Raw genomic sequence first — 11,874 nt, 5'->3', positions numbered from 1 at the left:
TCTCTATAAGTCCATGGATAATTTTGTCACTGTTTTTATGGTTGTTGTATCAATAAGTCAAGGGGCACAAGATTTTTATATTTCTTTTCTCAATAAGTCCATGGATATGTCTCTGGCATGACTCTTGTTTTATAATGATTATGCTTTGGGTTTTGGCAATGTTTTCTTTCTCAGTTTTTATTTGATTATTGACGTTTACTCAATCCAGATTTTTTTTTTAAGCAGGGAAATAAATCACCATTGTTTTTTACAATGAGGTTGTTGATAATTTTTTTCTTCTTAGATTTCATTTAAATAAATGCATGACAGTGAGTTCCAGTTAGCTCAACTGGTAAAGTCTCTGATGGTTATATAAGAGATCTGGGGTTCAATCCCCGCCTACACCAAAAACTGATTGGTATCTTGGTCTGATAATAAAGAACTATTATCAAGAGCGGACGCCATAGGTTAAAATTCTCTCAAAAAATAAAAAATAAATAAATGCATGACATATCCCCCCCAAATGTTATATTAGCCTTCTAATGCATATCTCTTTCTATAATTCTTAATCATGTGACTACCATCATAAAAGGTTGCATCGTACTAAGCTGAAGCATCCTATGACAAAACATCCCATAAACATCAAGAAGTGACCTGATTTTAAGTTCTCCAATTTCAATGGCGTGCCTACATATTTACAAAGTAGCTCAATTGTAGAGATTGTGTCTATTCATAAAAGAAGAGAAGAAAGTTTCCCTCTAATTGTGCAAAGATCCAACTCCAAAATTCTTGCTTAGCTCCACCGGTGACTACCCAAAATCAGCAAGATACAGCTAAGTGGCCCACCAGCCTCATGACCTTGAAACCGAAAGTATAGTTGCAGGGGTAAGTGTAACCCAAATTTTCATGATCCAATTCCAATTAACCTAAGCTGCCAGAGATGAAAAAGGTTATCAGATCACAATTTAATGAGTTACAGGCGTAAGAAATATCCAACAGCAGGAATAGAAAAGATTACAATATTATTCTGAGGCCGGCCCCAATAGAATCCCTGGAGGACAACTGGCACGATATTGCAGGCTGCAATAATATAAATCATCAGAGCATGCATACCCATCCACTCCATCACCAAGGTCAGGCGCCTATAGCCACACACATCAACCTGTGGAAAACCCCGTGATTACCAACTAAAAGATGAAAAAAATTAAACAATCTTCTGTAATTGGAAGTGAGTTGGGGTGGGCAGGCAACCCAATTAAATGAAGATCAATCATATTATCAATAACCTAACCAAAAATAAATATCCATGCTAGACAATGATGAACCGTGAGCAAAGTAAAAATTGCATTCCTTAATTGATTTCCTACCATCAAGTAAATTGCAGCAAAGAGAATGCCAGCAACACCAGCAGTGAAACACATGTAACTGAATGAGTAAAGAACCTTGTTTAAATGCATCCCTGCAATGGAAATGCAGATAGATTAATAATGGAATTAACCACTACCATATATTCATTTTTAAGAAAAATGTAAAGACATTACTTACCACATAAGTCCAAGGAAAGGCCCAAGAGAATGAGACAAGAGGTTGTAATCATCCAGTGAAAGATCCTATCTTTATGGTCCTGAATGTGGGAATGAATAAAAATTGGTGAGAAAAAAGAAAAAACTTCAGTGACAAAAGGAAGACGTGCTATGCCATGAATATGAATCACCTTAAAATGGACAATAATGTGCCCATAATGCAAACCAACCAAGCAGGTAACAATGGCCATCACTGAACTACAAGCACAAAGTAAGAGGTTGATCAATTTCCAAAAATACAAAAGAAAATTGAGTTTAACCATAATTTCTACTAACAATCATGTCTTTTTAAACATAGCCAGTTAAACCTTAAACACCGTTAAATGATGTGTTTCGGTCTGTGATATCATTAACAAGACAAAGAAATCATCCAACCGCCCAAGTAGCACTGGCTCTCTTATCAGATTTTAATCCCAGGAAATTGTCCTCGTAATTGTTAAAACTCTACTACATATAGCAAGATAGTTGCTGAAGAATGACCCGGTGGACAACAGGAAAAAGTTGTAAACACACCTTAGAAGCCCTTCAGGATCAAAAGGGGCTTGACACCACGATGGAGCATCAGACGGTAATGGGCCATAATCTGGGGAGTTAATACTGCATTGCTGTGAACCAAAAACACACACATACGCACACACATGAATCTCATTTGGGAGAAGGGGGGCAGGGAAGCAATTGAAAGCAACTCTAAAAACAGGATACCTCTGTTCGTGCATAGACTGGCCTTCTGTATAAATGATTTATACCCAATATCTTACGGTCGATCATTCCAACAGCATTACAAGCTGGCCCAGTGTCACCACGCACTCCACATTTCACCTTCCAAATAGGCATAGGCAAGACACAACCATTCAACCACCAGTTTCATATGTAAAATCAAACCTCAGAATTCTAAAAAATTATACAAAGAAATTAAAAAGGAGAAAAAAGAGATTAAAGCTCACAGAAAACATTTTTGGTGCAGATGAGGAGGATTTTATTGGAATTTGATACTCCCAATCAGGAACATACAAGCCATATAACAAGAAAAGATATAGAGTGGTAAGCATCAAGGCGAAAAACCTGAGAGAGGGAAAAGAGACAAGAAGCAAATGTCAAAGAGAGAAGATTAAGTACTGTGACAGTGGATATGAAATTAATATAAACAAACTATAATTAAAAGAAGAAAAATACATATATAAAAACAATCTCAACCACCACCTGTGTACTTATGGGCGGAAAAAATGCCATTAGACCCAAAGGCCAGTGGAAAACTTTTCTTATATTATTTGTGATATTACTTCTTTTACTTTTTTCCCCAGAAGAGTTAAATTTCTTTGTTACTGCTCTTTTAATTTTTTAATTTTTTATTTTTTATTTTTTATTTTTTTGCCCTTTCTTTGTTAGCTACTTGTTTACTCAGTGACTTGTTCATGTTGGTCTTCTGCAATCATGAGAATGCACAGACAAGATCTTGTTAGTAATGCTGCATGATAAATAAGACCTACCACTGAAATCGATATTTCCTGAGAAGAGATGATCCTGAATTAACATTATCAACACCCTTCAACCAAATCTCACACAAAGCTGTCAGCAGATACGCTATTGCAATTCTCTGCACGAAAGGGGAGAGAAGGAAAATGGTGTGTGTTATTCAGAAAGCTAATAAATGCACTGCATATATAATTTCTCTAAAATTGCAAATATGTTCATTGGCAGTCCAAAACAAATTACTTTTTATATTCAATACAGTAGTTGAGTCAGGCAAAGCCATTTCTTTTATAAGGAGACATTACATCAAAGTTAAGCAGCAAGATCTGCTCTTAAGTTTCAATTAATAAATGCCTGAACAATAACCCACTCTAACTAGTTCTTTATGGTACCTGGCATTATAAACATTTCAAAAGGAGAAAACCACCCAAAAAAAAAAAGAGGGAGGGCAGAAGTATACCTGTAGTATACCCAACCATCTTATTTGTTCAATATCCACACCATAAGTTAAATTATTTATGCCATGGAGGAAACCACCTGGACAGGAAAGATGAAACACATTTAGTACAGAAAAATATAAAGTTTTTTTCAAGTGTTTGCCCCAAGGGGACATTTGAACTAGTGACTTCCGCTTGATAAGGCATAGTCCCTGGCTGATTGTGCTAGCCCTTAGGATTACAAAAAACGTATCAAGTGTTTTAAATGAAACCCCCAATTATTGTTCTTCAAAAAAAAAAAAAAAAAAAACTCCCCTAATTATTAATGAACAAAAATACTCAGCTTTTCAAAGATATTCAATATTTTTATCATTGTTCTTAGTTGCTTTTATCTTCACTGTTGCTGAAAGAAAATACAGATAAATTCTGGGATACAGGGGGTATAGGCTATGGTCTAAGAGCTATAGATCTGGGAAAGCACCTTGAAAGAAAAGGCCTAGTAGTAAAAGCTTTAGAGTCCGCACTATTGCTTTTCTAGTTGCAACCGTACTGCATGACAATTTCTGTAGAAAGAAAATAATTTGTTAGGCTTAGAGATCAATAGTAGTAGAAGTAGCATCCATCTAATAATATTATTGACTTGTATAATATATCATGAAGATTTAAATAATTTTGTTTCAGCCTTGAATAAAAACACAATAAATTTATGAAGAGAACAAGAATTAAAGAACAGTTCATGTTGAACTTATCGAATATTACATTGTACATATACATGGATGCCAATGATAAAAGAAATACATTCCCAGAGCAAGAGATACCTTGTAGGTAAGTGCGAGTGAAACACCAACAATAAAGAGGAAAAATGGCATGACAAAATCTGCAAGGGTTACACCATTCCAAGGTGAATGATTAATAGCAGGGAGGACTCCACCAGCATTATCCACGAGTATCATTAGCTGCATCAAGTATGAGAAATTAATTTGGAAAGAGAATACTTAATTTAGCTTGTCAATACATGAAAAACAGGGCAGACACATTGCATTAATTTAGTAATATCACAATGCTAAAAGGAACATGTCCTTTGATGCATCAACAAAAATTAGCGCAAATTTCAATCGGTTAATCACTTTTTCCCGCTCAATCTACACATAATCCAGTTCAAGTATACAACACATACAAGCATCATGCCGTAGAACACACTGCCAGCTTCCCATTTTCATTAGGAGTTCAACTAGCCTTACTGGAAACCGTCATAAACCAAATGACTAACGAATTATGGTTTCAAAAAAGAACCAATGTTTTTCATTTGTCCTAAAATTCTTTTATCTATTCATGTAAGTGCAAACTAAAATCAACACATGTAAAGCTTGTTATTCCCCTATAACAAAAATGGTATAAAAAAAACATGGTATTCTGGTAGATTCTTTTGCTGATAATGATTGCACCAACAGAATTTAAAGGGCTGGAACCAGAGCTGCTTCCACTATGCAGTTATGCATATTTGGTAGCTTGTTCTTAAGTCCTTTAGGTAGTGCACTTGGATTAGTTTTTTGTTTTTTTCTTGTTAGCCAAGATTACAAATGCATAAATTATTTTTTGGTCCGGCTATCTCCAGTAGTTTTTCAATTGAACATCTCCTTTTGTTTTCATGAGAAATTGTCACATAACTTACTAACTAAATCTTTGGTGAAGTTTAAAACACAATACCACATCATTCTATCCCAAGAAAAAACTAAGAGAATGTCAATTAAAAAACTACCACATGTAAGCCAAACTCAATTTTATAACTTTAAGCTAAAAGTATGTTTTTAAATATTTTTAACAACTTTCCAATAAGTTGTCAACAAAAAGTGAAGGGCAAGACTTAGGTATAGTAATTAGATGTTGTTTCTTAGATTCCCCTTTTAAGATTCTGCCTTGTGTATTTTTTCTCATGGGATGGAAGTGTATTTTTTAATTAAATCGCCACATAGTTGAACTTTAAGAGAAAAACTTAAAAAACAACACATAAGTTTCTATGCCTAAGTTTTATCCAAAAGTAATACCAAAGATTTAATGCAGGGCCAGCTGTATTGAAAGGGAGAGAAAAGCCAAAGAATTAGCAGTACACGCTCTCTTGAGTCTTGACCCATACAAGGTACCCACGTATATAGGGATGAGTTATGGGTTTTAGGCTTGTTCTAGGTGAACTGTGACTCGTAATTAAATAAAGGACAATGGCACATTAATGGAAATAATAGAGGGGTAGGTATGTATTAAATTGTTATGGTTGATAATATTTTTAAGACCAAGAAAGATAGTTGAAATTCCAAATCAAGTTACCACTAAAACGACCACTCACCAGCTCTTATAACATCATTACACCACCGTTTCTGTACTATAAATTATAAAGTATATTGTGCCAATGACCCATTTGCAATATGTATCATATACCATGATTATGGTCCATCCTCTCTACACATTAAAATTTTAGAATATTATTATGTGGACGTATTAAGCTTAAATAGCAATTATTCTCTCCGGTTATCTTTCAGTGTTTCTCTGATGAAAATTTTAATTTGAGCACAAACCCCGATAATAAACAAAAAGAAACAATCATAATATGGTTTATTTATGGTAACAAAGAAAGATAGAGTGAAATAATTTTTGTAAATATCTAACGAATTTATAATCATTGGACGGGCGCTACGTTTTATTGACTTTTTCTATTTCCTAATTTAACTTCGTTGACATGGGGATGAAAAAAAAAATACGCAGTATAGAATTTAGAGGAAAAAAAAAGTGTCAAAGAGACTCTGAGTATTCAAAACGTAAAATGATAAATAATGATTAATGAAAAAAAAGTCTTTCCCATGTTCTATATGCAAAGTTAAAAATAAATATAAATAAAAAAGTCAAAATATTGAGGACTCAGGCTCTGGCAGTTGTTGTGTTAACATCAAAGCAAACTAAAGACGACGTCGTTTCATCTAATTCCCGACTGGAAACAATGAAAATTTTTTTTTTTTTTTTTTTTTTTTTTTTTTTTATAAAAAAAAAAAAAAAAAAAAAAAGCAATGCAATCATCTCATCTCAATTCCAATCTACCAAAATTCATAATATTTGATTGGTATGTAAGTTTAGCGAACAAAAGAAAAATCGAAAACAAAGAAGAGGAATGAATAAATTACCGCAACAGTGAGACCGCGAAAAACGTCGAGCGAAACGAGACGTTGTGATTGTGGTTTTGGGGGTGGTTGGTGTTGGTGGAGGCGCCTTTGCTTAGAGCCTTCATCTTCAATCTTACTAGTAGCAGAGGTGCTGGATCTCGAATGAATAGCCATTTCAACATCATCTACTACTCCATCTACGTGTACATCTCCAGAACAACACTCCACTCCACGCTTCTTCTTCTCTTCTTCTGCTTCATCGTGTCCTCTAATAGGCTCGTACATCGCCATTCTGAAATTGTACTAACACAAATTCTAATATTTATTAAACGCCGCAAAAATGTAGAATCTCTCTGGTTTATAAATACAAACCTAATCTAAACTAGATCAGACAGCCAAAAAGCTGTGTGAGAGAAGATCGATCACTTTTTTTTTGTTTGTTTGTGCCTTTCAAAAAACGTTTGGCACCAGAGAAAAAGTATGTCTATCTTCTTCTTCTTTGTTCTTTCTTTCGGTTTTTTATAATGCGTTTATCTCATTGTTGAGAAAAAGGAGATAAGATGCTCTCCTTCTCTCAATAGCATTTACTTTTTCTGAAACTTTTCTTCTTTTTTTGCTCTTTCCTACTCCTCCTAGTTGTTGATCTTCCTCCGCCTCTACTTTGCTTTAATCCACATCTATCGTCTTCGCTTATATATAGGGAAAGGAGATCAAAATTAAATACTACTTTATTAACATTATCAGCGTAAAATAATAATAATATCTATTAATAAATACAATATTCCATATTAAAAGAAAATAAATAAATAAATAGGACGGGAATAATAACCGATAGAATAGGATTAAAAGATTTGCTCTTTCTGCTCGCCCTTTTTTCCGCCTCTGAATATAAATTTATTTTTTATTATATTCATCAACAGCATTTTTAAATTTTTTTTTTTTTTTCCTAAACAGAATTTATTATTATTATTATTTTATTTTATTTTTTTGGAAATTTTGTGGGCTGTGCCTTAGCGTACAGTAACATTGTAGGAAGACAGTATGTCCAACTGTCCAAGTGACTGACAGATCACATTCATTTTCTGCTATCAAATCAAAGCCCAGTAAATATGACGATTTAGACTCTCAAGATTTTCTAAAGTACTTTAGCAGTAATGTTCCTTAAATCCTAGTTACTCTTTAACGGTTTAATGGTTAAGATTTCGATATGTCAACATTGAACTAACAATATTTTTAAAATAATAAAATAATATTGCAAACAAAATAATTAAGATTATTGTTAGTAGAATACTGGCATAGCAAAATTTAGTCCATTAAATTATTAAAAAATAGTTAAAATTTAAGAAAATCTATTTAATAGAATACCCTAAAAAATCTAGAGGATCTGAATCTATAAATATATATATTTTATTTATTTAAGTTTTATCCAGTAATATTATGGATATTTTCATAATAAATCTTACACAATAAGATTACTTGTTTTAATCCGATTCTATTATTAATATTTTTTTTTATCTATTAATAATAATTTAATATTTAAAATTTGTTTTGAAAATATTACAGAGATAATATTACTATTTAGACTCATGCTGTCTTTTTCATCAGTACAACACGTGTCGCTTGTTAATTGGGCCTTTCCATCAACTTTCCTTCACTGCCTGTCCTTTCTTTTCCCACCTCCTTCAATTATATAACAGCTGTAAAAATAAATAAATATTTCAACATTTACGACACAAAAAGAACCGACAAATATCTTCCACCTATTATAACATAAATTAATTAGAACTAGTGCTAGATTTTATTTTTATTTTTTTAATTTATAAAAGGTACGAAACTTTTTTATTAAAAAAGGTTAGAAACTACTAGTATTCTATTTCTATTTTCTAATAAGTCTGAAATTTGAACCGGTTCACATGGGAACGACGCGTATTACGTAAATATTATGCGCGTAGAAGTGGAGAAGAATATAACTAACAAATTAACATGTCGACCACAACTATCACTACTACTATATCAATGATTTTCTTTTGACTTGCAATTTTGGCACACGCAAAATTAAAACAAATGCTCCCATATATGATGCACCTACGTAAACTACTTTTTTTTATTATTATTGTTGTTTTTGTGTTAATTTTAGTTTATTTTATTTGAGTTTAAACCGTGTGTCTTTCCTATATGTTAACTTAATCAGTCAAATTCTATTTCCATGTCCTATAATATGGGACGGTGGGTGATATTGAAATTTTTTAATTGAATTCAAAATTAGTTTAACTTGACGTGTTAATAAACGTATTAAAAAAAATTTAAAAAAAAACTTTTATATATATATATATTACTTCCTAAGATAGAGTGTCAATAAATCTTTTTTGGGTAAATTACAACAACCTACCCTAAGAATTGAGGTAATACCAAGCACATCCAAATGTTTCAAAAAATGATCAATTTGGTCCTTAAACACTAATGCCGTTTTTGCACCGTGTATTAAATTGTTTTATTTCATTTTTTAAAGTACCCTTTTCTTCTCTCTCTCTTTTCGTTCTCTCTTCCTTCATGCTAAAAAAATATCTCTCTCTCCCTCAAGCTTAATATCAAAGCTATAAATTTTCAGACTTAGCAAGGACAACAAACCACCACGGTTTCAGTATCGATTTACCTACAAAACCCACGATATATGTTGCTATTGAAAGCTGGGTGGCTGTGTCCGAATTTAGGAGGATGGTGGCTGGGTGGGTCACAATCTAGGACGATGGTGGACGATTGTTGCTTGATCATGATAAGTGGTGGGCAGCGGTTGTAAGGTCACAATCAAGTGGAACTTGCCATCGTGGGTATGAATTTTTTTTTTTTTTAATTTAATTTGGTTTTGTTTAGGCTTGAGGTGTGAATCATGTGATGTTGGATGTTTGGAACTATTTAGGTTTGAGGAGGATGAGTGGGTAGTGATAGGTGGTGCTGTTGTAGATGGTAGTTGTTGGATCACCCGATGCTCACCGTTGTGGGTCTGGGTTTTGTTTTGAAATTTTTTTGATTTGGGTCTTTTTGAGGTGTGATGTTGGGTGGTTGATTGGTTGAGTTGATATATGCTTGATTGTGTTGTGTGATGCTGGATCTTATTAGGTTGATCTTGGTTTGATCATTTGGTGTAGTGAAATTTTTGTTTTTGAATGTTTTGTAAAAATTTTTCCCAAATGAGACTATGTATGGTTTTGGAAAATTGATACATTGGTTTAGTAAGATTCTTTTTGAATGGTTCTTAACTACATCTACATGGCCATGTATGTCCTTTGGATATATTGGTTTGAGCTTGAGAGTGAGTGAGAGAGAGGGGTTTATGTTCTGGGTAAAGAATAGAGTGAAAGAAATAGATAATATACATGAAATAAATAAATAAATAAAAATTTGGGAGACTAAACAAACAGACATTAGTGTTTAAGGACCAAATTGGTCATTTTTTAAAACCTTTGGATGTGCTTAGTATTACCCCAAACCTTAGGGTAGGTTGTTGTAATTTACACATCTTTTTTTAGAAGGAAAATTTTAAAAATACAAAATTTAGGTACAGTACCTTGTGTGCTGTTTCTTAAATTTCCATCTTAAAATTTAGACATGTGACTTTTTTCTAATAGGACGAAAGTGTATTTTTGGTTAAGTAACCACAAGGATGAATTTGTAATCCAATGGTGAATTTGTCAAAATTCACCTCCAATAAAAAAATATTGAGTAAGGTTATAGCCTAAGGTTACAACCAATTTTGTAGCTAAACTTTGTCCATTAGATAATCTAGAAGGCTTTATTCTAACAAGTGCAAGTAGTCAAGAAATCATATATATATATATATATATATACTTATTATATAATAAACAATATGTCTTAAACGTTGTGGTCATGCCAACTCACTATCTTCTCTTTCTCACACCCAAAAAAAAAAATCACTATCTTCTATGTGGACAATTCGCTACACAATCATTAATTATTAATTTAATTTATCATATTAATTAATTGTTTGAAGAAACCGGTTTTTGTTAGATGGTTTAATTTAACTAAAACTCTATTACTAAAATTTCAAAAAACTAAAAATTCTACTCGAACGAAAATTTTATTTATACTATTAATGATTAGGATGGTTTAATTTAAGTAAAACTCTATTATTTAGGTTTCATGAAACTTTAAATTCTCGACCGACTACAATTATATTACCAAGAATTTCAAGAAATTTAAAATATTTTTAATTAGTTTACTTATCTATCATAAGTCCACCACTGCTCTCGTGGGTGCTTCCCTCTAAGGTTAAATACTCTCCTACCAATGCCTATTTACATCCAGTCAAATCGCATAGCCCGTTCATCTTTGGCACAATAGCAGGATTTTTTATTTTAATATAATAAACCTTACACGCTACATGTGGTCACATAATAGTTTCAATAATTTTTGTAAAATATTTTTTTTTCTTTTACATAAAATGTTTAATTATTCTGTGCATCGTGAGCATAGGTTGAAACTCAAAAAAAAAAAAAAAAAAAAAAAAAAAAAAAAAAAAAAAAAAAAAAAAAAAAAAGATGAATAGCATTTTCTTCCAAACCAGTTTGAACGAAGGTTTTTCTAACTCATTAGTTGGCAACTCAAAAGTCATATTTCTTTAAAAAAAATATATATTCTAAGAAAAAGAATAACCACATATACTTTTAGTCAAATGACCATTAAGCTATAGTCATATGATTAATTTAATAATCATATCAATTGTATAAATGATTTAATAAATTATGTATTTTTTTTTAAAAGAGTTTCAATCAATAGTGTCTGCTCTTGATAATTACTCTTTTATTATTAGACTAAAACACCATTCGATTTTTGGTGTAGGCGGGGATTGAATTCTAGATCTCTTATTCAACTATTAAAAACTTTACCAGATGAGTTAATTGAAACCCACTTATATAATTTAATACACGTGCAATTGCTTATTCACCTAAAAGGCTAAAACAACACAAAATGGCATACCCAACTACTGTATTAACCCTTTTAATTATTCTCTATTTATTAGTTCTATTCTATATTCATTGATTTATGAAATTCAACTCCTCTAACTTGTCATAGATTTATCGTGTGAGTGTAATATTAGTAAGTGCCTTTCTGAAATCGTAGATATTGAATTTGACATGCAGATACAGTAGTGAAATCAGACTTTTGTAAAGTCGAATAATGCCGGCCAAAGTAATTAAAAAAATAAACTCCCTTTGTAATCAATCGGGAATAAATGAA

At 32.1% G+C, this 11,874-nt stretch overlaps 1 protein-coding gene across 2 annotated transcripts; it reads right to left on the bottom strand.

The window, feature by feature from the left end:
• Nucleotides 1–557: 557 nt before the first annotated feature.
• LOC126718021 (uncharacterized) lies at nt 558–7,306 on the bottom strand. 2 transcript variants are annotated; one of them, XM_050420045.1, is made up of 13 exons: nt 6,640–7,303; nt 4,288–4,425; nt 3,951–4,032; nt 3,493–3,569; nt 3,050–3,156; nt 2,507–2,624; nt 2,265–2,381; nt 2,076–2,167; nt 1,694–1,760; nt 1,525–1,603; nt 1,347–1,438; nt 998–1,141; nt 558–910 (listed from the first exon to the last, which is right to left on the bottom strand). In XM_050420045.1, the coding sequence occupies exons 1-13, from the start codon at nt 6,907–6,909 to the stop codon at nt 884–886; spliced, it is 1,410 nt and encodes a 469-aa protein (XP_050276002.1). In that variant the 5' UTR covers nt 6,910–7,303; the 3' UTR covers nt 558–883. The 2 variants fall into 2 exon arrangements, with proteins under 2 accessions (XP_050276002.1, XP_050276001.1); XM_050420044.1 differs by having other exon boundaries at nt 1,525–1,760; nt 6,640–7,306.
• Between the last annotated feature and the right edge of the window lie 4,568 nt (nt 7,307–11,874).

Source organism: Quercus robur, chromosome 3, assembly GCF_932294415.1.
Source record: "Quercus robur chromosome 3, dhQueRobu3.1, whole genome shotgun sequence".
In the NCBI taxonomy this organism is placed as follows: domain Eukaryota; kingdom Viridiplantae; phylum Streptophyta; class Magnoliopsida; order Fagales; family Fagaceae; genus Quercus; species Quercus robur.
Note: the sequence above shows the minus strand (reverse complement) of the source record. Positions and strands in the feature narration are given on the sequence as shown.

Excerpts from the sequence above, each read along its gene's own strand:
- LOC126718021 (XM_050420044.1), bottom strand. The coding sequence starts at position 6,909 with ATGGCGATGTACGAGCCTATTAGAGGACACGATGAAGCAGAAGAAGAG. Across the intron at positions 1,761-2,075 it reads GATCCTGAAGGGCTTCTAAG|TTCAGTGATGGCCATTGTTA; the intron begins GTGTGTTTACAA and ends TTGTGCTTGTAG. Across the intron at positions 1,142-1,346 it reads TTGCTGCAATTTACTTGATG|GTTGATGTGTGTGGCTATAG; the intron begins GTAGGAAATCAA and ends GGTTTTCCACAG.